Source organism: Nannobrachium achirus, assembly GCF_963921795.1.
Source record: "Nannobrachium achirus genome assembly, chromosome: 18".
In the NCBI taxonomy this organism is placed as follows: domain Eukaryota; kingdom Metazoa; phylum Chordata; class Actinopteri; order Myctophiformes; family Myctophidae; genus Nannobrachium; species Nannobrachium achirus.
Genome location: NC_137825.1, coordinates 54,535,878 through 54,561,897, shown reverse-complemented (window position 1 = coordinate 54,561,897; position 26,020 = coordinate 54,535,878). Strand labels below are relative to the sequence as shown.

Sequence of the window (26,020 nt, the reverse complement as noted above, 5' to 3'; positions counted from 1 at the left end):
CCACTATACCTGTTCTGCCATGTCATTAGTCCGTCCTGTCCCCTAAAATAAAATAAAGCCCACCTGTCATTGATGGGAAGAAAAAAATTATTAAGACATAGAAACATTCAAATAAACCCAAGCGTTGGTTGTTATCAGTACGAGTGTAGTCATAACAAGAGCGAATGAGATCCCCTTTGAGAGAGAGAGGGAGAGACAGTCATATGTGTAAATAATTCCTAGTTTTGCAAACCAGGCAAGTGAGTTAGAACACAATACAGAGGGAGAAAAACCCAAGACAGATTCAAATATAACCCCAGCACATTGTTATCAAGCCCTGTATTAGAATGTAAACAGTAGATTATACAGAACAAGAGCGAATGAAACCCATTTTTGAGAGAGAAAGAGAGAGCAAGGTCACACAGAAACTGAATCGGCTCGTGGCCTCTCAAGGTAAAAATAAGAAAAATGAAATAAAAAACAATTCCAGCAATCCCCTCATAGTTTTTTTTCCAAAATAAAACAATAATAAACCAAAATGTAAGCATCGGTCAAGCGAGCGCGGGCAAGCAGCAAGCAAGCAGCATAAGCCAAGCACATATTGTACCATATTGTACACAGAAGTAGCACCGCTCACTTTATACTTGGTTTGATTTTCTTGCTTTCATAATAGACAAACCGAAATGTAACCAGGGGAGGAAAATTGGATTAGAGATGATTAGACAGAGATAGATTATCAAAAACATTTAACACACAGGTTTGTCAGTCAGAACTTGATTTTTCTTTTTTTTTCTTTCCAGAAGTCGTTCTTAGTCAAAAGTAAACAAAATATATAGTACCATTATCTCGGGGCGTCCCAAGGGTCAAGAGTGTTTGTTCTTTTCGGGACATTGTAATCCATGAAAGTCACGTAGCAGATCTACAAGCTCACAACGCGTCCCATCGCGTTGTGAGTGAAAGGCCAGCCAGGTTCGGCTGGGGGGGGGGGGGGGGGGGCTCTGTCAAGCCCTTCAGCATCTTGAAAACATTGCTTGCGTCCTCTGTTCCTTCCTGATGAGGTTCGAACATCCAGTGGCAAATAATGTCCGATTTCTCCACAGCTCCGCACATATCCATTGACATGTTCCAGGAAAAGTTTTAGGCAGTGTTGATAACTGGGAGTCCCCGATGATCTTCCAGAATGACTTGAGGTCCGGGTTAAAAAGAGGTTCTGGGTTTAGATTGTAACCTTTCATCCGTGTGGGTCCAGGTTTTACACGATAAAAACACTGCTTCTCGGAGCAGGGGGCTTTTTTAGCTTGAATGGTCATGTTTCTTAAAAATGTTCTTAGGAGCGCTGAGATAAAAAGCTCCTGTATTCAACATCTCAGAGTCGCCTGAGACGGAAATAAAATAAAATAAAATAAGATAAGACGAAAACGAAGCTTAAAGCATGAAGATTTCCGTCAGAACGTTCGGTTCTAGAGCATAAAGTGAAATCTCCTAATTAAAATAACCACGCTATTTCTTATGTGATTAAGTGGCTCTAATCAGCCGTATTGGGTTATCGTACTGGCCGAAGAGACATTCCTTCAGAACAAAATATGTTCTGGCCCCAAATAAAAAGATTTCGTCTCAGAACTTCTTGAAACAGCCGTTCTAGAGCATAAAATGAAATCTATATTGAAGTCTCGTACTGATACAAACCCAACCTTAGACAAGCAATCTCCGTGGCCAAACGGCTGCTATGTCCTCAAAACATGTAACAAAAAGCGACAAAAACAATAGACTACAAAACATTAAACAATAAAAACGCAGCTGTGTTAAGAGCTAGCTAGACTCTTAAGACAGCAGGTATAAACGTATGACCTGGGTTCTGTTGAATTAGGACAGTGTGTGAGAATGAAGCCCGCCTCTCAAGTCTCTGTGAGAGAAACTGTCTGTGTCCGGTCCCTGGTGTGGAACGCTGTGCCAGAGCCAACCCTGGCTGCCTCCATTTCGGCTTTCTTCAGACCGTTGTGAGATTTTATCGATATGTTGATGTGGGAGAGAGTCATCATATCCGAATTCCTTTCTCCATATGGGCAAAAATGGTGCAATTGTGGGGCACCTAGAAACAACCGGTTTCATTTCCTCATTGTCTATCTTAGCCATTAAAGCTGTTATCAGTTCATTCCCCAAGCTTTGGAGAGAGGCTTCAAGCTCAAAAATGGTGCAATTGTTCCGTTTGTAAAAAGGTTGTTTAGATTTCGGCAGGTGTTTTCTGCCTCCCTGTGCTCGGGGCGTCCCAAGGTAATTTCTCCTCGCGCAGGAGGAAAAAACGTGTGGGAGATAGTCCTTTCCGTGGGAGTCAGGGGAAACGTCTGATAATATCCCCGGCTGGTTGTTAACTGGTTCTAGCAGCGGAAGAGACCAATATCTCCTCGGAGCTAATCCGGCAATCGAATGGACCATTTGATGGAATTTTGGATCATATTCCATATGGATAAACAGTTTTCCCCAATCATAATAAAATACTCCACACAATGAATGAGACCACACCGGAGAATATGCGTTTTTGTGTTGAAGTTTAGTCAGAGTTCAAAGTACTGTACAAGTACAGTATAGCAAAATCACCCATCGTAAGCTCTCTGAGTACAAAGCATAATGATTCCACATAGTTGAATGTGTACAGCATAAAATACATTAGTCACATTATGATTGGACAATTAAACATAACAATGGATCATGAGATGGTGTTGTGACTGAGTCTCGTGAACTCAGAAGCAAGGATGTAGAATGTTTTGGTTTCTCATTATCCAGTGTCCGGGACACTTTGACATTTCGCTGGTCAATCTTTCTGTCCCTGGAGTGGGGCAGATTCTCGTCTCGTGCATTAGTTATCAGATCAAAACATCATGGCATTGACTTTTAACACTGAGAATGATATCTATACCATGTTAAACAACAATAACATATTGTACTATCAACCTCTTTACCCAGATTTTTACGCAAAACAAATGTATATAATTATCTACTGGAATGGACTAATTTGGTTATAGTTTGCTCAGACCTGTATAGCTACAGGGTCTTCAGGCCTGTGCATTCTTTTAGTCTCACCTGGGCTATTTTGTGTTTGTCTCTAACCCCGCTGACAGAGGGCTACGGAGAAGAGTTGAGCAGATAAACAGCTGTGAGACAGCAGTTGTTGATTTTATTACCCAAATTGACATTCTTTCACAGTAAAATGTGTGCTTTGGGCCATTTGCTCAAGTAAAGGTTGCACTCTCTGACCCACACGCCCAAAGCTATCTGTGGTTTTCCTCAGACACACCTTCAAAGATGGATCCCTTTGCCTGTGGTTCTGGTTTACAGATACACACGTACATACACCTTAACCTTATTTTTGCACATTCATTCAATTCATAGATCATCATCCAGGACATTGTGAGTTAAAAATGGAACATCCTTTGTGATTGACACCTCAAATAAAGACTTTAAGTGATTAATCTTTCACTATTTTCTTTAGTTTCTAATAATAGTATGTTCTACTGCTACTTGCAAACAGCAACTCCTATTCAAAGTTCTATGAAATACATTGGAGTCAGCTGGACCAGTTTGTCAATATTTATTTTCTGAACGATTGTGTCCTTTGTCAGTTAATCGAACCGTTCAGGAATATAAAAGAAGACCTATCACAGGTTGTTTTCCAATGTGTGTACAAATGGAACCAAACGGACCCTTACGGATCCATGTGATTCCATTTGTACACTCTCAGTGTTACATACCTGTTATGGTCATTCACGGCTATCTCTGTATGCGCTTCTGGTAATATTTTCGTCTTGGTGACTGCTCTCCATTCCGACATGTCGCCACTCCGACAGTGACTTCTTATTGTCGGAGTGGCGACACTTCCATAGAGGTTAAGTTTAGGGTAAGGTATCCGGTAGGTGGCAAAGGTTACCATGCATTTTTGAAAAGCTCTATATCTGTAGATTATATTTAGGTATGATAACCCTTTCTGACAATTGGTGTTATCAGCCACTAGAGTTGGTGTCCCATTAATTACTATACAGGAAAAAAAAATCAAAAAATGTATCTGCTTTAAGTAGCATATAAGGGGTCAAACTAGGGTTTTTTCATGATTCTGAATCCATTGCAAGCATTTGTTGTGTCTCTGTAAAGCACCTTGGATAAAGGCGCTTTATAAATGCACCATTTAATACACTTTCACGACCTCCACTCACTTTCCCCAACCTCCACCGACCTTCATCCTCCATGAGGTTTAAGAATAAAGAGAATCAAGGTTTCATTGTCACTACTCTACAGAGACAATTATAATTCATAATAATAATGCTGCCTTATTTCCCAAATGTTTTAAGCTACTACCCAGGGGGCAAAGGAAGGTGTGCTGCATTTGCCCCGACATAAAAAGTTGTCCACCAGAAATATTATCTATGACCCAGTAGGATCACAACCTATATGGACAACCCGGTCAATTTGTACAACAAAGTCCAATATGGCCGCCTCAATATTAGCCCCTATAGTTTTAATGGGGGGTGAATAGGGCAAAGTTTTAAACTGAGGGATATTTCCACGAAACTTCACAGGTTGATCAATGGTATACATATGAACATTTTTTGTATTGTTTCCATGAAATCCAATATGGCCGCCACAATATGGCCGCCATAATGTAAGGACCCAGAAAATAGGTTTTGCCTCTAACTTCTGAACCAGATGAGCTAGAAACGCAAACTTGGTGTCTATTTCATGGTGTCTGACCATGGGAGACTCAATGGAATAGCTAATTTTATTATTGGGTGTGTCTGGACCTTTATTGTGCATATTTGCAAGATGGTGGACTCCCAAAATAGAGCTTTAACATAATTTCTACCATGATTGTTGACTGCTTTTGCAAATACAAGCAATATGAATCCATTTGCTAAGATTTATGGCACAGAAGGGACTTATACCTGTATTATTCTTGAGTTTGCATGTTGTCAAAATGGCTGTAAACGAGATATTATATTTCCTGTCCGATTCTACTGTATGTAGTTGTAGTAGAGGTCTTCGGACCTGCCCGAGATCCGAAATTACCCGCGATCCGAACCGCCCCGAGCCGGGTAACGGGGCCGTTTTCGAGCTTTTACCGCGGGGCGGGCCGGGGCCGGGGCCGTCTGCCCCGGTTCCCCGGGTATCTCCTGTTACCCGAGTGGAGCCGAGACAGGCCGAGATTGAAGTGAAAGCGAACGCAACAACTGCACCAAATAGATAACGCCACACGATGGCACTAAAGATGCAGCATGTAATCTGTTGCATTGGTTGTGAGAACTGAGAAGTATAACTCACTCAGTCACAACAACACTGACTGTATCAGTTGGATTGTTATTATTATCAAAGATATTAACGTAACGTTTTGGTTAACGGTTTACAATGGAGTTGTCATTGCGTGTTGTCATGCTCTGCAGAGCAAAATGGACACTCAAAGCAGAAAGATATAATGAACAACACATGCTACAGAAAACGATAGCATTAGCATTGGCTAGCCAAAGAAGAAGGAATAAAAACATGGATTTATTTGTATTTACAAACTGTCCGCATTGACTTACTGGTCTGGGAAAAGATCATCTTTTGGCGAGAGGCACAGCGCCGCTGACAGCAACAGCAGCACCGTGGCGACGTTAGGTAAGAAATATGTCTGATACAACTCTTAATATAATAACGTTGGCATTCTTTCATTTCGGGGCGACAGGTTCGGGTCTCGGATCTCCCGTTCTGCTCGGGTTTCGGATCCAATTTTTCTAATAACAGGCGGGGCCGTTCGGATCGGATCCATCACGTCTCGGGGTTGATCGGGTAACGGTTCTCAAATTCCAAATGATAGACGGGGCCATATGGGTCCGGGTCCATTTCCCCCGGGTCCTTTTGGGTTCGGGTAGTTCAAATTGGACCCGTGAAGACCTCTAAGTTGTAGCAATGACTTCAGATAAAATCAGAGACCAAAACAATGTATCTTAGAAATTATTTTTTTATTTAAAAAAAAAAGAAAAACAGAGAGAGATTATCTCAATGAAATGAATGCAACTGCCTTTTTGGGTCTTTCACACATAGACATGCACATGCTTTCCAACAACTTCAGCTTCAGGGAAATTATAATGAACACATGATTAAAACAGGCTGCATTATAATGCAAATAATTGCTAGTCACTATCACTGTCATGTGTACCTATCCTGCTGCATCTTGTCTCCAGTCCTTGGCAACGACACCCCAAGTAGCATGCAATTCCCTTCTTCGCACATGAAGTTCAATCACCCGAGAGAGACTTGGAGTAGAACCGCTGCTCCTTCACTTGGAAAGGAGTCAGCTTAGGTGGTTCGGGCATCTAGTACGGATGCCCCCCAAGCGCCTTCCTAGGAAGGTCCTCGATGCACGTACCACTGGGAGGAGACCCCGTGGCAGACCTAAGACCAGATGGAAGGATTATATCTCCAGACTGGCCTGGGAACGCCTCGGTATACTCCCAGAGGGAGTGGAGGAAGTTGCGCAGGATAAGGAAATCTGGAAGTCTCAGTTGGAACTGTTACCGCCGCGACCCGATTCCGGATAAGCGGTTGAAGATGGATGGATGGATGGATGGCACATGAACAGTTTTTCTGGCAGCCTTTGATACAGCTACATGATATTGCCTTGTCCATTGATATAGGCCAGGCTGGCTCTGTAGATGTACAGGGGACTGCCTTCCCATCACTGAGAGACCATCCATATTCAGTGAAGCAAGGGATGTCTGGCTTCGCGATGTGTGCAGTTTTATCTATTATGGCTGCAAGAGCAGCTCTTTTCAGGTGCAGGCCAAAGGCATTTTCTGTAGGTGGCAGCAGCTTCAACAGGGTTGATCGGTTATTTAGGAACTTGTACACTCTCAGCTTTGCCAGGTCAAAGTCCTCCGAATGGTCAGCTTTTGATGCATATACAGCTATTGTGAGGTCTCTAGCCTGATTCTTGACATCCTCTGAGAGGGAATAAGAGGAATTTTCACCAAACTCCTGAAGTGCAGGGAGATCTAGACCCATGCTGGTCTTGAACCATGCCTTCTTTCCAGTGAAAAAGGGATAGCTTGTTACGACTGGTGTGTGTTTGACCCAAATGCACAGCAAGGAGAAGGCAGAGGAAGGTTAAAGCCCACCCGGGCGCGTTTATTAACCTGGAGCACAGAGTTAAAGGCACGAGGGGGGCAAAAAGGGGGTAGTGGGCGCCGCTGCAGCTCCAACTCGGTCCGGGATCTTGACAAACTGGAAGGAGAGGAGAAGCACGGTCAGCAATAGATCCACAAGAATTAAAGGGCAATGCCACTAATAAGAAAGTCAGTCTAAAGCTCTGCTAAACTGGGAAAGCTAGTCTGCAGGTTGTACTTTACCATACGAGTGGAAAGGTGAGGATCTGACGCAGAGCTGTGTGCTGGCCAGGATCTTGTAGACTCAGGAGCTGATTGCAGACTCGGCCCAGGTGAGGAGATTGCCAATGGGAGACTGGTGTGCAGATGTCTGGAACTCAGAGGTCTGCTGTGACGTACTGTGCCACGAGAGGGTGCCACAGTGCCAAGTGAGGGCCAGGACGTAACAGGACCCCCCCTCCAGGGATCGCCACCTGGCGATTGGCGAGGAACGTCGGGGTGTGCCCGGCGTTGGCGACGGCCCTTAGGACGGGAGGGAACCCGGGCAGGAGAATGCTCAGCCTGGGCGGAGATCGAGGTGGGCTGGAGGCAACAGACCTGGCAGGCGGCGCTCCAGCTGAGAATACGCCTAGAACTCCAGCAGACGTGGGGGGTGTGACGCTCCAACCAGGGTCTGCCCAGGGTGAACGGAGTGCCCGGGGAGTGAGTGACGTAGGGGCGTATGGCCTCCACATGGTCTCCCGAGACAGTGAGGGTAAGGGGCTTGGTCCGGTGAGTGACAGGACCCAGGGAGTGACCATTCAGCGCGAAGGCAGAGAGAGGCCTCTGGAGCGCAGAGACCGGGATTCCCAACTTCAAGGCAAACTGGCGGTCAATAAAGCTCTCATCGGCCCCGGAGTCGATGAAAGCTGGAACTGTGAGCGACTGTCCCTCCCAGGCGAGTGTGACAGGGAAACTGGCACGACCGGCGGTGAGGGGCTGGGAAGTAGAGAGACGACTCACCCGAAAACCCCGACTGGGAGAAGCTACGCCCCCTGGCGTCTGAGGAGAGGACACCTTGGAGCGGAGAATGGGACAGCAGTGAACGGTGTGTGCTGAGCTGGCACAATACAAACAGAGCCCGTGTCGCCTGCGGTGCTTGCGCTCAGCTGGTGATAAGCGACCCCTGGAAGTCACACGGATCTGGCCCAGCTGCATGCAGTCCTCCTCTGTGGGACAAGAGACGGCAGATGGAATTCGCTCGGGCCGAGTGTGACTGGTGGGGAATGAGGAAATAGGCTTGGAAGCAACGTAATGCTGGGATGCCCTCTCACGCTTACGTTCACGGTGTCGCTCATCAATGGAGATGGAGAGAGAGATTAGTTTGGACAGGGTAGAGGGTCTCTCTCTCTCTGCTAGGGCGTCTTTCGTAGGCTCGCTCAAACCCCGAAGGAACGTGCTGAGGGTGGCTCGTTCCAATCACAGCGGGCGGCGAGGATGCGGAACTCAGTGGCATAATCTGCCACAGAGCTAGAGCCCTGCTTGAGAGTAGAGAGAGCTGTGTCGGCATCATGCCCCTGGATGTCATGGTCAAACACAGCTTTGAACTCCAAAACAAAGTCCTTGTAATTCTGCATGTAGGCTGCAGACCCCTCACGACTAGAGAAAATCCAGCGGCGTGCCCTCCCAGTAGTCAGGTTAGTAATGTAAGCTATGCGGGCGGGGGAGGTGGAATACATGCTAGGCTGAAGATCAAACACGTACTCACACTGCATGAGAAACTCCCGACATAGAGAAAAAGTACCATCATAGGGGACCGGGGCAGTGAGGTGAGGCTCCCGGCTGGGCACAGGGGCAGGCTGGACAGAAACGGAGGCCAAAGGGCCTGGGGATGAAGTGAGTTGTGCGCAGAGTGCAGCAACCTAGACAGTGAGATCCTTAACTAGAGAAGTAAGTTCATTAACCTGGGCTTGTTGTTGAGTGGCCTGGGACTGCTGGAGTGTAGAAACATCCCGGAGATCCTGCTGTATACGCAAAACGGCTGTGGATGCCTCGGACAGCAGGCGGGAATGTTGATCCAAAACTTGTCCTTGGGCCTGGAGTGGTGTGAGGGGTGGGGGCTTCTCTGCCATGCTGGCTGGGTCTAGGTGGTCAGATCCTACTGTTACGACTGGTGTGTGTTTGACCCAAATGCACAGCAAGGAGAAGGCAGAGGAAGGTTAAAGCCCACCCGGGCGTGTTTATTAACCTGGTGTGCAGATGTCTGGAACTCAGAGGTCTGCTGTGACGTACTGTGCCACGAGAGGGTGCCACAGTGCCAAGTGAGGGCCAGGACGTAACATAGCTGGTGGTATCTCTGCCACTCAGGCTGTGAATAAAGGGCAGGGCACGACACTGTGCGAGTCCAAGGGCTGAGACCTTGTGATGGATAGGAAGATATGCATCCTGCTGTTCTCACCCACAGCTCTGGAAGGTCTAGGAGGTGGGTGGCAGCATGATATAGATGCCTATATCATGCTGCCGCCATGGGAAGGCAGTCCCCTGTCCATCTACAGAGCCAGCCTGGCCTATATCAATGGACAAGGCAATATCATGTAGCTGTATCAAAGGCTGCCAGAAAAACTGTTCATGTGCGAAGAAGGGAATTGCATGCTACTTGGGGTGTCGTTGCCAAGGACTGGAGACAAGATGCAGCAGGATAGGTACACATGACAGTGATAGTGACTAGCAATTATTTGCATTATAATGCAGCCTGTTTTAATCAAGTGTTCATTATAATTTCCCTGAAGCTGAAGTTGTTGGAAAGCATGTGCATGTCTATGTGTGAAAGACCCAAAAAGGCAGTTGCATTCATTTCATTGAGATAATCTCTCTCTTTTTTTATTTATTTTTAATAAAAAAATAATTTCTAAGATACATTGTTTTGGTCTCTGATTTTATCTGAAGTCATTGCTACAACTACATACAGTAGAATCGGACAGGAAATATAATATCTCGTTTACAGCCATTTTGACAACATGCAAACTCAAGAATAGTCCCTTCTGTGCCATAAATCTTAGCAAATGGATTCATATTGCTTGTATTTGCAAAAGCAGTCCCTCTTAAAATTGTTGGGTCAAAAACAACCCAAGTTGGTTATTTATGTAACCCAACACGTAACACTGTTTTGGACCAGCCCAACATGGGTTATTGCAGACCAACAGGGTTGGGTTAAGGCTGTGACCCAGCATGTTGGGTTGGGATTGTACAACCAAGTAATGGGTTAAAAGTGACTTTGCTGTTGGGTTAATGTGATACTGCTGATGAGTTGGAATCTAACACCCAAAAATGGCTTAAAAGTGTCCTTGCTGTTGGGATTGTACGCCGATTCACATTAAATCTATTCATTTTTTTTTTTTACAACATTTTCTTCAATGACATTTTTCATGCTTAATCTACTCAAGGAAGAATGCATGCGGAGTAAATTATGCATTTAGTCATGATAATACATCACAACTTTAAACACAACAGATTATGTGGTGCTTCACATTAAAAGAACAGCAAACCTGTTTGTATGTGTCAGTCTGGACCATCTTAGTCATGGTTTCTGTTTCTGTAAGCAACTATGTTTTTTTATATATTTTTTAATTAGGGATTATGACTGGGCTACATCCACTGCGATCATCTACAATACAATGTTGTTTTCTATCTAAAACCATAAAATAATGGAAAAGTTTGTAAAAAATATCTGTATGGGAGCACAGTTGCATGCTGGGTAACTGCCCACCCACTTAGTTTAACCCAATAGTGGTGCAATTCACAAACCAATGTGTTGATAGACAGAGAGGGCGGGTCTATTTTAACCCAAGTTGGTGCAATGCAGTGAACCATGTGTTGGGTAAACTCGAATTCAAAAGCCTATACCAACACTTGGGTTATGAACTCAATGCATTTTATCTGATGATGTGGGCGGGCCATCCATAGCCCAACAGATGGTTTACTAATTTTAAGTATTTTTAATCCAATGTTTGGTCAAACTGACCCAACCTTTGACCCAACAGTGTCAACCCAGCAAAAGGGTTGAACATTTGACCCAACATTTTTAAGAGTCAACAATCATGGTAGATGTTAAAGCTCTATTTTGGGAATCCACCATCTTGCAAATATGCACAATAAAGGTCCAGACACACCCAATAATAAAATTAGCTATTCCATTGAGTCTCCCATGGTCAGACACCATGAAATAGACACCAAGTTTGCGTTTCTAGCTCATCTGGTTCAGAAGTTAGAGGCAAACCCTATTTTCTGGGTCCTTACATTATGGCGGCCATATTGTGGCGGCCATATTGGATTTCATGGAAACTTTTTTTGCAATACAAAAAATGTTCATATGTATACCATTGATCAACCTGTGAAGTTTAAAATTTTGCCCTATTCACCCCCCATTAAAACTAATAGGGGCTAATATTGAGGCGGCCATTGGACTTTGTTGTACAAATTGACCGGGTTGTCCATATAGGTTGTGATCCTACTGGGTCATAGATAATATTTCTGGTGGACAACTTTTTATGTCGGGGCAAATGCAGGTTTCCTAAAAAAAGGCTGGTTTGCCCCCTGGGTATACTGTATTCTACTGCATTAGCTGTGTAATGTTTTATTGCTCCTGTCCTGTCTTATGTCGTGTTTTTATCTACGAAGCACTTTGTAACACTGTTTTGAAAGGTTGAAAGGACTAGGTTCACTGATCAGAGCCATGGTCACTGTCTGAGTTATGGCCATTTGAAATGTTAAACACTGATTTAACACTACTGTTGTACCACCTGTCCCGCCCCTCTTCACACCCATTGGTTGCTGTGTCTTGGTGGGACACTCGGTGGGACACTCCATCCACTACCATTTTAATTCAGTGGCTTTGTATTGTTATTCTGTGTGTTCAATTCTAATTTTAAACTTGGTTTCAGTAAAATGGAGCTGCTCAGTGGCATTATAGTGACTCAGCATGTTTTTAAATGTTTTTGATTTCTCCAAAAATGATGTTTTAGCAAATTCAACACAAAAAAGGCGGAACCAGGGCGGGACAAGGCCGATAGAGCCTGCTGGTTGGTCAGTCATAGCCTAGTAAACTGAGTCCTTGGAGGAGGAGTCTGGTTTACGAGGCTAGGTCAGTCAGGGACAATCAGAAGGCTTACAAAGGGTGAATTTTCTGCTGCGACTAATCTGTTGTGTGCCTGTGGTGCCCATGGGAGCCCCCACTCAACAGTACGTGTTCTTGCCATATTTGGTACGTATTGCACCCATTGGCCACCCAGAGACCACGCCCCCTTCAATGACCACAGTCAGTAAAGGGGGCGTGGTCAGGGTCCATGTTTCTCTGTGTTCAACAAGATGCATCTGATCACACTCACCCTTGGGCTTATGCTGTTACAAACAGGTAAACCATTTTGAGTCTTTTAGTAAGCCTACTTGCACAGTAAATAAGTATGTAACTTTTAACATGCAGCAGCATAAGGAAATGCACACATTTCTGACACATTGTGGCTGTGAAGCCTGGTTTAGAATCTACAGAAGGCTATAGCAGTGTTTCCCAAACTTTTTCTGTCTGTCTGTTTATCTGCCAGTGTGCCAGTGATCACTCCCACCCCAGTGCCAACATGGGGTTGTCTAAAGCCGACATCATAGTCGCCTGGGCGGTGGAAGGCTTTACACCGCGGTGTAGTCTTTTTGAGTCATGAAACTACAACGTTACATCATTCCTCGCGGTGGAGAGCTTTACACCGCAAGTCCCAACACATCTCTCTGTTTTTACTATCAGACAGACAGGCTCTACACCCCGTTCACTGATTGGTCGACCTGAACTGGTCGACCTTCGCCGTGGGCCCCGTGACTATGATGTCCTACACTTATTTTCTGACTTGAGGTGGAAAGCTCTCCACCGTACACTCTGATACGGGCTTAAGGTCGCCTACACTTGGACTATACCGGGGTGAAGCTATGTCAAATATTGTATCTGTAGGCCTATGTATTGCATCTGTAGGCCTATGTATTGCATATTTTTCTACATGGGTTGTGGGGTGGGCAAGGGGCGGGGGAAAGGAGATCAAGCAAGAAGAAACAGACAAAATAGCCTATCTACATCGACACATATTTACACATCTCAGGCTGGTTGTCGCTGGCCTCTTGTGGTTGAAAGTATCAACAACTCTTACCAGTGTGAATACATCTGCTTTAATTTCTACTCTTTTTCATAGTTTATAATACTATAGTAAACTACTTGTGCACAGAGTTGGGCAGGCAGGAGCATTTGAAAATTGTGGGAATCAAAACACAAGCATGTCTGTCTTGGGACACTAACTTAATACTTGTCACATTAAACAGACTAGTGTCTGCCTTTGATGTGTGTGAGGAGGACCGACTGCTCAGTAGTTTGTTGTAGCCACAAAGACATGGAGCTATATTTGTGTTCATCCCTAAACTTCATGGAACTACTGAGTAATACTGGTATAATATGACTTCTGCAGGTATTTCTGATATTATCACAGATCTTCACCTACACACAGTAATAGAAGTAATAGATCTAATTTCATCTAGTGGACAGTGTATCCAATCTAGCCTGGCGTTGCTCATACTAATTCCTCACTGCGTATCGGATATTAGTCTGGACTCGCGGGCAGAATTTTCATTTCCAAGGGGTGGGTTAAAAAAATGGCTCTGGACACGATTGGTTAGACCAGACCAATGCTGGGCCCTGATTGGTTCCCCCACATTTTGGGGGAGAGGAAATTGATTCACAATTGAGCAGGGCCAGACCCATATTCGCCAAGGGCATTGTATTTTCTTTTTCTATTCATGGGTTGCATTTGTAGTCCTACACCAGCCATTTTGAGGACCAACACAGGTGTTTTGATTAACGTAGAACATTAGTTCTATGCCAATCAGACTAATTGAACACCTGTGTTGATCCTCAATATGGCCGGTTTAGGACTACAAATGCAACCCATGAATAGGCGGATTGATCTGGTTCCAGGCTATATCCAATCCTGTGCAGACACACCCATGCCTACAGCCTTGAAGTAATGGTTAAAATGGTGTTTGAAGTGTATAGGAAGGGGCCGTATCTGATAAAATATTATATCAAAATATTGAGTCTCGGGTGTTCCCAAAAGCCTGATTAGATCGTAAAATGACCAAAGGTTTTTTGTAAAGTGAAATATCCCTTTAAAATAATAATGCAGTAATTGACTGCAGCTGCAGGTAAAGAAACAATGATAAAGATAATACTTCTCAAAAGTCTTATTTCCACACCAACTCTTTTCAACACTATTCCTCAGTGAGGATCATAAATCAAAGGGTGGTAAAGGTATGAACAGTTAAACTACTGTAACACACTGCTCCTAATACACATGCATGATGGAATGTGTTTAATGGTTACATTAGTTTTCTATTGTAAACTGACTGTCTACCTGTTGTCTCAGGATATGCTTTGAGATGTTACGTGTGCGACCTGGAAGGTGGAATAACCTGCACGGATCAAATAAAGAACTGTCCCAACAGCTCTGATAAATGTGTGGCAACAACAATCAGAGCCTATGTCGGTATGTAACAGAAACAGAGGTATTTGCTCTTTATTTTTGTGAGGTCGGTATATTACAGTATCTTTCTGGTATGATTAAGATAGTATTTGGTAGAGATTTAATATCTTGCTTGTTTTTCTTTTTTTTTTAGAACATCTCCAAGTGGAGGGTACTGAGAAGAAATGCGTGCCAGATGATAAGTGTGCTAATGGCTCAGTGGGTATTAAAGGAGCAATTGTGTTCCGCCAGTGTTGTATCACTGACCTCTGCAACGCGATCAAACGTAAGTAATTTGTGGGTCACGGACACATCTTTATGGGTCCTTTGATTTATTTGGTCCCTACATTTTGTCAAGACATTTTCAAAAAACATTCCCCCAAAATGAAATAAAAAATCACACCTGTGTGAACTGAGCGGTGGTTGTGGTGTGTGTGTCTGTGAGTGAGTGAGAGGGTGTGTGTGTGTGCGTGCGTGCGTGCATTCGTGTGTGCGTGCGTGTGCAGGTGTGTGTGTATTGCAGTTGGTGCTCAGGCTAGACTCAACAGGCACCCTCTTTGGTCACTCAGTGGAACTCAGGCTACATACAGGCTACAGACCCTCACAGAGACACGGAGACACACACGGCCATGCTATGGAGCGGTCTACCACGGCTCAAAATATCATGAATTAAAAAAAAGAGAAGAAATTCCATAATAAGAAAACAAATGTTTAAGAAGTAGTGAAAATAGTCACTCTACATCTACAAGCTCATTTCGCAGCACGTTGTAAGCTTGTAAGATCTGCTATTTTCATTAGTTTGGGTCACGGGCAAACGTCTAATCTCTCTTTTGGGTCTTGACCTGAAAAGTTTGAGAACCACTGTTTTAATCTATGTTTGATAAGCTCTATAACCACAAGAATGATAAACTCTACAACACTATACATTATGAATGATAAACTCTATAACTCTGTATATATGAATGAGGAAAAGATTTTCATGAAGACCTAGTAACTCCAAGGTGTATTTACATTTTATACTGTACATTTAACCCTTACAGCTCCTGTCAACGCTACTCCCAACGGTTTGAAGTGCTACGCTTGTGACGACAGTAACTACTGCTCCCACATTGTTTCATGTGTTGCTGATCAGGATCACTGCTTCTCAAACACCGGTAATAAGATGATGAATTTATATGATGCTTCTCCTTTTCACCCAAATAGTTCACATTGTGTCTGTCAGTTTTCTATATCAATGGTTCTCAAACCTGCTTTAATAGTGGAGTATTAAAATGTATATTTTTAGGGCCCGAGCACTGCTTAGTAGTGCGAGGCAAAAAATATACGTATTTTAACATTAGCAAAAAGGGGCGTGGCATAATGGCCCCTTACAAAAATGTCAACGGCGCAGCCCCACTATACGGTTTCACCTACTGTGCATGTACGAAAATCGGTACATATCTGTATCATGTCCGGACTTACAAAAGATGTCCGAAACCAAACAAGAAGTCGGCCATTTTAACTTATTTGTGGCGTTTTCACACATCGTATTTTAACGAATCCCTCTTAGGGGGTTAATCGGATCAACCTCAAATTCACTCGGCATACACAAGACACCTTAATGATAAGAAGTTGTGTGAATCGTGAATTTTCGCAAAACGGTGTGACCATAGCGAAGCGTCAAACAGGGGGTGCCCCCTCTTCTGATTGGTCGATACTTGATCGTTCCCTTTTTTGGCTATAATTCATAAACCGTTTGTCGTAGTAACTTGTGGGTGGTGTCATTTGACTTGTTTCAGAGTCCAGAGTTTCAGAGTTAAACCCAATTGGTTTAACTTAGCCCTGCCCCCTCTACTGATTGGTCAACAGTTGATAGTTCCTATTTGCTATATCTTTTCAATGGTTTGTATAGTGTAATAAGTGTGATAGTGTAATAACGCAATAAGTATATGAGTGTAATATTGTAACAGCCTATTGTAATATTTTAAAGTGTAATAGCACAATAAGTGTAATAGTGTAATGGTGTAATATTGCGTGGGTATAGCTGCGAGGCCCGGTAATCGCTGCTTGCAGCTTTCATTTTTTATTAATTAATTTATGTATTTATTTATTTATGTCACAGTGACAGACAGTGAAGGAAAGGTGGAGAACCATGTGGGCTGTGCCTCAAAGAGCATGTGTGATCATGATGGAGACGGTGTCTGCTGTGAAGGTGACTTGTGCAACAATGCTGATTTTAGGGCTAAAAGGTCTGGAAGCACTGCTGTCACCCCTAATGCTGATTTTGGGGCTAAAAGGTCTGGAAGCACTGCTGTCACCCCTATAATCACTGCTACCCTAGCATCACTGCTATTGGTCCTATAATCACTGCTATCCTAGCATCACTGCTATTGGTCCTATAATCACTGCTATCCTAGCATCACTGCTATTGGTCCTATAATCACTGCTATCCTAGCATCACTGCTATTGGTCCTATAATCACTGCTATCCTAGCATCACTGCTATTGGTCCTATAATCACTGCTATCCTAGCATCACTGCTATTGGTCCTATAATCACTGCTATCCTAGCATCACTGCTATTGGTCCTATAATCACTGCTATCCTAGCATCACTGCTATTGGTCCTATAATCACTGCTACCCTAGCATCACTGCTATTGGTCCTATAATCACTGCTATCCTAGCATCACTGCTATTGGTCCTATAATCACTGCTATCCTAGCATCACTGCTATTGGTCCTATAATCACTGCTATCCTAGCATCACTGCTATTGGTCCTATAATCACTGCTATCCTAGCATCACTGCTATTGGTCCTATAATCACTGCTATCCTAGCATCACTGCTATTGGTCCTATAATCACTGCTACCCTAGCATCACTGCTATTGGTCCTATAATCACTGCTATCCTAGCATCACTGCTATTGGTCCTATAATCACTGCTATCCTAGCATCACTGCTATTGGTCCTATAATCACTGCTATCCTAGCATCACTGCTATTGGTCCTATAATCACTGCTACCCTAGCATCACTGCTGTTACCCCTATAATCACTGCTATCCTAGCATCACTGCTATTGGTCCTATAATCACTGCTATCCTAGCATCACTGCTATTGGTCCTATAATCACTGCAGTTACAAGTGTCACTGTTAATCCTACAAGTACTGTTGTTAAATCTACAAGTCTGGCCAGAGAGCCAATCATGGCAGATGGCAGATTTTATTTACATTTTTTCAATTCAGGGATTTAATCCTAATCCAGTGCAATTTACAATAAGCAAAGACAGCACAAGTCAGGTAGTTAGGGGAACATAAGAAAATCTGCGACGTAAATCGTTACCAAGAAATGTCTTCACCAATGTGTTTCTAAAGGTGTGTAATAATATGTACGAAAAGGTTGACATTCAACTCCTGGGGGAAACCTCATAAAAACAATGATTCGTGTTTGTGTCCCAGTCCCATTAACTTTACTATACAGGAAAAAATACACAAAATAAATCTGCTTTAAGTAACATGTGAGGGGTCAAACTAGGGGTTTGTCATGATGCTGAATCCATTGCAAGCATTTGTTTTGCACGAAAAACATTCCATGGGCGACAAATGGCCCCCACAAAACGGTGAAAAGTGATGGTTCATCACTAAACCATCGTTTTGTGGGTCATCAAATGCATGGAAATCTAAGATAATTGGTAAACCAAGAACCTATCGTCATAACCAAATAAACATAAATATTCATTCCTAAAATGTATTTTTTTATGGCTCACCAGTAAAGTCCTGAAAATTCATACGTGTTTTACTTTTTATTATTTCTGTAGAGACCTGCTTACATTTGGCTACACTGCCATTTATAAACATACCTTATTAACTTAGAACCAATGTCAATACTATCATCAATCTACAGTATCACCAACAACCTGTCAATTGCACAATTATCATGTATACAAGCTATTCAAAAGAGACAGAATCATGTTTTTTTTATATTCAAAGACAAATTAAAAAAAATCTTTTTTTAAATACAAATACGTTTTGTTTTTACCAAAGGCCTTACCAAAGGCCTTAAAGGAGTGTAAATCCCTAACATACTTTAAAATCGCCCTGAAAAACCATTTACAGGCGGCAGCTGCTCGTAACTGGGAAAAACAAACCTAGCCCAGCCTTACCCTCCCCTGACCCCTCTATTAAATATCTGCAATATTATTTGCACTGTTTTTAGTTTTTTTTTTCTGACTATCTACTGCATAGTACTGTGTTCTATTCGTCTGTCATTTAATGTTATATGAGATAGAGTACATAAAGGTTTCCTGTGCAAATAAGCCGAAAAGCTTACTAGGATCTCGATTTAGTCGACCTTGTACCAGTGAACTGTACTGTCATGAAACTTTTTTCTATTCAAACCTCTTTAAAGTCTTCAATCAATCAATCAAAGCCTCCTCATTACCTCTATGGTAGCCTCTATATCATTTCGTATCGAATCTTAGCAACACTGAAAGCGCCACCTCTCATTGGTCGCGACGTGGCGTCATGAGTAAAATGGGCCAATGAGCTGCCTGGGCGCATTCAACGAGGGGGAGAGTGTTGGGTTACACCTCTCCATTACGAAACCCTAGTGGTGTAAAAAGTATTTACATTCTTTACTTAAGTAAAAGTATCAATACTGCAATGTAGATGTACTCTGTTACAAGTAGAAGTCCGGTATTCAACATTTACTTGAGTAAAAGTACAAAAGTATTTGTATCAAAATGTACTAAAAGTACCAAAAGTAAAAGTACTCGTCGTGCAGAATGTCCCATTTTAAGTTATCAAATGTATAAAAATCTTTTGAAAATAGCCGATCTATGCGACGCATTGTGAGCTTGTAGATCGGCTATTTTCAAATGGCCCAAACATATATACGGCTGAAGTGGTTATAATGTATGTTTTGTAATAATAATAAAAATCTACAAAGTAACTTGTAACTAAAGTTTTGAAATAAATGTAGTGGAGTAAAAGTACAATATTTGGATCCAAGATGTAGTGGAGTAGAAGTAAAAGTATTGGAAATTGGAATTACTCAAGTAAAGTACAAATAACTCAAAAGTGTACTTAAGTACATTACTTGAGTAAATGTACTTAGTTACTTTACAACACTGCGAAACCCAGCCATTCAGAAAAATGGAAGTCAATCTTCGGAATGGCAGTGTTTTGGAAAAAGAAAATAGCAGAGCATGTAAATCATCTATTGTCTTTGTGCACGGCCCCGTACATAGAAGTAAACATTCACTACTACGCAATCAATACCATGAATACCAGAATACCATGTGACCTACTGTATCATATTCATTTCATAATGTTAATTTTCGCGGCATGACATCACGGCAAACGACCCAAAACCTAGGAAAGCCTTGACTATAGTTACAGACTCAGCGAACACAGCCTTGCAATAGAGAAAGGCCGCCACAGACAGACCAAGGGAAGACAGGCTATGTACTGTATGCACCCACCCACGGCACACAAAATGTGGTGGAAACAGAGCAACACTTTCTAACCACTTGCCCACTATACAAAGACATCAGAGAGACATACTTCCCACAGATAACGCACACCCAAAGTGAGTTTATTGCATGACCAATGACAAAAACTCCCATATGGAGAAATACAACAATGTGCGAACACAGCAGCAAGATTTGTGAACTGTTGTGATAAAAGGAGGCTAGAGAATGGATTACAACCACTACACCCTAAGGTCTACAAACCATTGAAGGGCATCCAGACCTACTGCACATACAGTATAAACAGAGCTGCTACCTTTAAACACGCTTTAAATTTGAGGCTTTTTTCTTTTCCTTCATTTGTATGCTATTGAAATGTTATTGAGAAAGATGTTATTTGTTCCAAAAAGCTTCATACCCTGTATAGGCCAAACGACAATGCTGTACCCCCTCCGACTGTATATATGTTCCCCATTTTTAACACTTTTTATTGTTTTGAAACTTGCTTTGGCAATATAAACGTATGTTTTCTCATGCCAATAAAGCTCCTTTGAATTTAAAAATTGAATTGACATCATACCTTTAAGTCCTCAACAACTAGAACCAGCTGGTGTTAGTGTCACAGTTCACACAACTTCCGGTTCCAGTTTTGGCTCCCATGATCGTCAATGGCGCATGCCCGGCCATGTCGGCGACCATACCTTGTTTAAAGTTATTATCTTGGGTTTGATCTTTGATGAGGTGATGTAGCATGACTGTAATGTAATCACTTCCGTTACGGAAGGACAAGCTACGACATTTCTCATGGTATACGGCATCCTTCGGTCGCAAATAAACCAACCTGCGTTGTCTCCTCTCATGTCTCAGGTCAGGCTGACCTCCCTCCACACATGGGTCAGTGAGGGGGTCTCCTGACTAGCAAAGCTTGACCACCTCTCATTCTGAAAATGAGACTAATAACTCAATGGTTCTTAATAATGGACACTTCTCTTGTGTGCTGTGTGACTTGAGATGAGATCATGAAGCTACAGGAAAACATATAGCTTCCGTTAGTACACCACACTCATTGTGCTTGGCATAGAATGCTGCATCTCATAAGAAAAGGTTTTACACCACACCGCTGTGTGTGTGTGTGTGTGTGTGTGTGTGTGTGTGTGTGTGTGTGTGTGTGTGTGTGTGTGTGCGTGTGTGTGGTTTATTTTCATTGGTGGCGTGTGAGCTGTGTTATGCAACAGTAGTGTCTCTAGGTTTAGGGCATTGATTGAGGATACAGTATATTCAGGTGTTGTGAAGAGCTGGACCAAATAACTGCATAAAGAAGTCATTTGTACCTTTATGAATGAAGTCATCAAGGTACAAATGGCTGTAGCTAGACATTCTGATAACATTGAGCTCCAAGAGGGAGATCCAGACGAGAATGACCCCACAGCAAGACCAACTGAAGCAGAGGGAGTTTATGAGACCCTTGATCTCCAAAACATAGACGACACAGTCTATGAAGCTCTTCCGACCGAGAAGGAGAAAGATCTACAAAAGTTGCTGCAGTCTGGTAAGATTACTGTCGCTAAAACTAAAAAAAGTTAGCTATTCAAATATAGCAGATATACAGTACAGTAGGCAGCAGATATGCAAGCTCTCATCGTGTCACTTCGTGCCACGTTGCGAGCATATAGGCCTACGTACTGTACTGTACATACATTTCTTTTGACATTTTTGATTCATCTTGAAAGTGTGCAAACTACTGGTTTAGAAAGCAAGTGTAGAATCGGCCTCTGGTCTTAAGCACCCCAGGCAGTTTTTAAGTTGCATACTGTCCCCCTAATATGTGGTAAAATCACGCTCTTTCAAACGACCATCATTTCGACCGGAGGGTTAGCGACTCACTCCACGGAGGTTAGGGTTAGGGTGAGGGTTAGAGTCGGTGGCGAAAAGATGACATGTAGTAACAGCGACACGCTCCCTAATATGTGAGGGGGCCGTGTTTTTTCAATACATTTTTTTATTATTTTCACCAGAAATCAAATACGTTTGTTTTCGACAAATCTAACATGGATAAAATGGAGTATAAAGTTATGAAGGGGCCGTTTCTGATAAAATGAATATTAAATATAAAAATATTAACATACACATACGAGTCATTCCACGAAACCGGTACGATTTGAGGTCCCTCTAATCCTTTTAGCTGTATTTTATCTATTTGGTCACCAAAATTGATTTTTAAAAGCTTTTATCATTAATTGAAATGTTCCCTTTAATATTGTGTAAAACTTACATACATTTTATCTTAATTCCAGAAATTATCTTCCCTTTTTTTAGTAGACACCACCTATTTTGTCCATTTTCTCATGTCCCGGATGGCTGCTAAGGAAAGTGGAACTACTAAAAATGTAAAATAATCCATAAATTATGCTATTCACATAAAACCAGCAATGTACTCTATTGCTGGTCATGTTTAGTATTTTAATAGATAGATGATTTATCATTAAAATCACATAATATAGCTCCGTCCCCCAATCGCACTCAACCCCGTTACAAAGTCATTCTCCTCTCTGTAAAAAGTATGAACTGCTCCTTTAGTAACATCAACAACATGCAATGGCATTCTACAAGTCTTCTGACCAAGATGCTGCAGAAAGAGGACATTTCCCAACTTTTTACACCTATATCATTTATACTTTCATAGTGTGGTCATAAAGCTTAACAACTCAAACCCGTTACATGAAATAAAGATAGAAAACAATCATTTGTGAAAACTATCTTTGTTATTTCAACAATGTATCTGATTTCCTAATGTCATGCATGCCATGTGGTCTCCTCTTAATCACCAGGTAGAGTAATTGCCATCTTGAGTAAAAAATCTCAACCCCGTTCCACTCAACCCCGTTATCAATGCCCTGTTAAATGGATTATTCCATATAAAAATATTAATTTAATGCCTGGAATGGGAAAATATGTTTCTGCATGTTAAATATGTCCTTAATGGTGTGGGCTATTCAGAAAAGTAATTCATTTCGATCAAATTTTCCCGAAAAAAATGTCCAAATCGTACCGGTTTCGTGGAATACACATTTAATCTGTCTGTGGCAAATTTTTGATTTTCTTCTTTACACATCATTATAATGTTCTTATTTTGATCACAAGCCTCAATTACTGAATGTCAAGTGTCCATTTGAAATAATTAATTTAAAATAAAAAGATGTGGTATGTATAGAAACAAAGAGTCCACACAGCCAATTATATTTTATATAGGAGAAAACATTAACAATTCAAAATACAATAATGTAATATTAAAAAGACAAGACTTGTTAAATGTTAAAGGCATGGTTTGATGTCGAACTCCTGGTTCAGAAGACAAAGAGCAATATAATTGAGATAATGAATATAAAACATTTAACGTTTGTAGCAGGTGGCGCTCCAGATTGCCTCATGCTGAAAATCTATGAGACAAATAGGGGCAATTATAGTATTTTTACTCCTCTACAATTATTTGACAACTTTAGCTAGTAGTTACTTCTTTCTCCCTTTCCTCCAATGCACACCTCAAGGCTTATGTTCTTCATGGTGCGTGCACCGCCACCATGCAACTTGTGCAAATTAATTGTTGGAAAACTTGCAATAATAATATAGACACTGTCACTGTCTATTTTAACAAGCGATTTTATTTTATTTTATGTATTTTTATTTAACTTTTAGGGCTACATAGCGACCTGGCGCCCCCCAGGCAAGCAACTCTCTCGCCTGTACGAAAAGCCGGCACTGTGTGTGTGTGTGTGTGTGTGTGTGTGTGTGTGTGTGTGTGTGTGTGTGTGTGTGTTTGCGTGCGTGCGTGCGTGCGTGCGTGCGTGCGTGCGTGCGTGCTTGCATGCGTTGTGGACGAGCATGAATTTCTGTATTGTTAGTCCTTACCGCTAAAGCATTGTGCAACCGCAGCCACATACTGTAGCAGCCTGCAAGCTATCAGGAAGATAGGCCTCCACTCGAGAGGTTTTCACACACATGTGGTCACTGTGTGTGTGACGTGTCAAGATGATTTGGTGGTCTGTTCTTCCTCTTGCTGTTCACTGAGTTCTTCCTCTTCCTGTTAATAGCAGTGAACTGTGTATGTGTTTATTTGCTCCAACCACAACCAGTGTTCTCTGCTTTCCCTGAGAGAAAGTGCCGCTTTACAGTAGAGTCAACGTTTTTTTACAAATATGGACTCAATGCAGACTGTCTGTTACATTATAAACATTTAACAGACAGCGTGGTAGAACAGGGGTCTTCAACTTTTTCATATCAAGGTCCATTATTTATTCTGCATTTGAGCCATGGACCTCCATTTGATGACATTTAGCCTCTCACACCTAAAACTATATTGTTATCATTGGATAAGAATACGATTTTGTCCACAATTCCATGCTGGATTGATGTTGGTATACGAAAGGGGAGATAACAGGCAAACGTTGATCAAAATAAAAAATGTTCTAGTGTAGACCAAATGGAGAGCATACAATGAAACCAAATGGACCCTTAAACACCCTTTGGGGTTCATTTTACACTCTCAAGAGTTATTACCGTATGTTGGAGGGTGATACAGTATAGTATAGGCCTAAATGACTGTTAGGGTTGTATGCAGGGGTCATCAATGTGTCCGACTAGACTAAGCCTCATCCGTGGCTACATTTTGAGTTAATTGCACTGTACCTCTTAATCTTTTTTCAACTTACTGTACTATAGGTTAAAGTCTTTTCACCAAAAATAGCAGATCTAAAATCACGTTTTAACACATTGTGAGCTTGTAGGGCTGCTATTTTTTGTTGAACGTTCCCCCCAGAACAGGGATGCTGGGGTTTAAGTGGTTAAAACACCAAACAAAAAAGTTATTTTTGTTCGTCCTATAATGGAAACAGATATTCTGAGGTTCCCAAGTTTTCCTCGTTACATACTCAAAGGGAATGATTTACGTATTTATTTACTGTAATATGACATGATATAAATGTAATGCGCTATAATTCAGAGGTGCCGTGGATGAAAAAGTCTGTGTGTGTGTGTGTGTGTGTGTGTGTGTGTGTGTGTGTGTGTGTGTGTGTGTGTGTGTGTGTGTGTGTGCGTGCGTGCGTGCGTGTGTGAAGGAATTAGTTGGACATTAACAACTCAGTTTGGTAGAAAAATGGTTAAAAGCAAAACAATACATGAAGTGTCATTTTGATTAAGCTAGAGAAGACAGTAACATTCAAGATAGTTTACAGTTTGTATTCAATAGCTAACTTTTCAAGGCTCTCATCTCATCCCAAAATGTGTGGAGATTTATGTTATTCCAGACTTGAAAATGGAGAGACAGAGAAGGAGACACAAGAGAGATGAGGGACGCTGACAGCTAGAGGAGTGATTCTTTTCACGTCTAAAAATATTTATTTAGAGAGAATATTGGTCATTTAAATCATTTTAGAAGTGTTTTTGTCACACAGAGAGAAGGCGTTCCAGAATTTTTTATATGTCTCTGGGGATGCTGTGTCTTCTGCTGCTGGGTGGGAACATAGGCCAGGCTGTGCACTGTGAGTATTCCATGTCACTAAACTACCACATCACTCACTGTGAGTATTCCATGTCACTAAACTACCACATCACTCACTGTGAGTATTCCATGTCACTAAACTACCACATCACTCACTGTGAGTATTCCATGTCACTAAACTACCACATCACTCACTGTGAGTATTCCATGTCACTAAACTACCACATAACTCACTGTGAGTATTCCATGTCACTAAACTACCACATAACTCACTGTGAGTATTCCATGTCACTAAACTACCACATCACTCACTGTGAGTATTCCATGTCACTAAACTACCACATCACTCACTGTGAGTATTCCATGTCACTAAACTACCACATCACTCACTGTGAGTATTCCATGTCACTAAACTACTACATAACTCACTCAAGGAGTTTGTTGAC

At 42.1% G+C, this 26,020-nt stretch overlaps 1 protein-coding gene across 1 annotated transcript; it reads left to right on the top strand.

The window, feature by feature from the left end:
- Positions 1 to 12,438: 12,438 nt before the first annotated feature.
- Positions 12,439 to 20,982, top strand: LOC308303187 (phospholipase A2 inhibitor gamma subunit B-like; the record flags this gene model as incomplete). The annotated part of the gene is made up of 5 exons (XM_080747511.1): positions 12,439 to 12,498; positions 14,540 to 14,659; positions 14,790 to 14,921; positions 15,676 to 15,789; positions 20,948 to 20,982. Exons 1-5 carry the CDS (start codon positions 12,453 to 12,455, stop codon positions 20,980 to 20,982), a joined length of 447 nt encoding a protein of 148 aa, XP_080603637.1. The 5' UTR covers positions 12,439 to 12,452.
- Between the last annotated feature and the right edge of the window lie 5,038 nt (positions 20,983 to 26,020).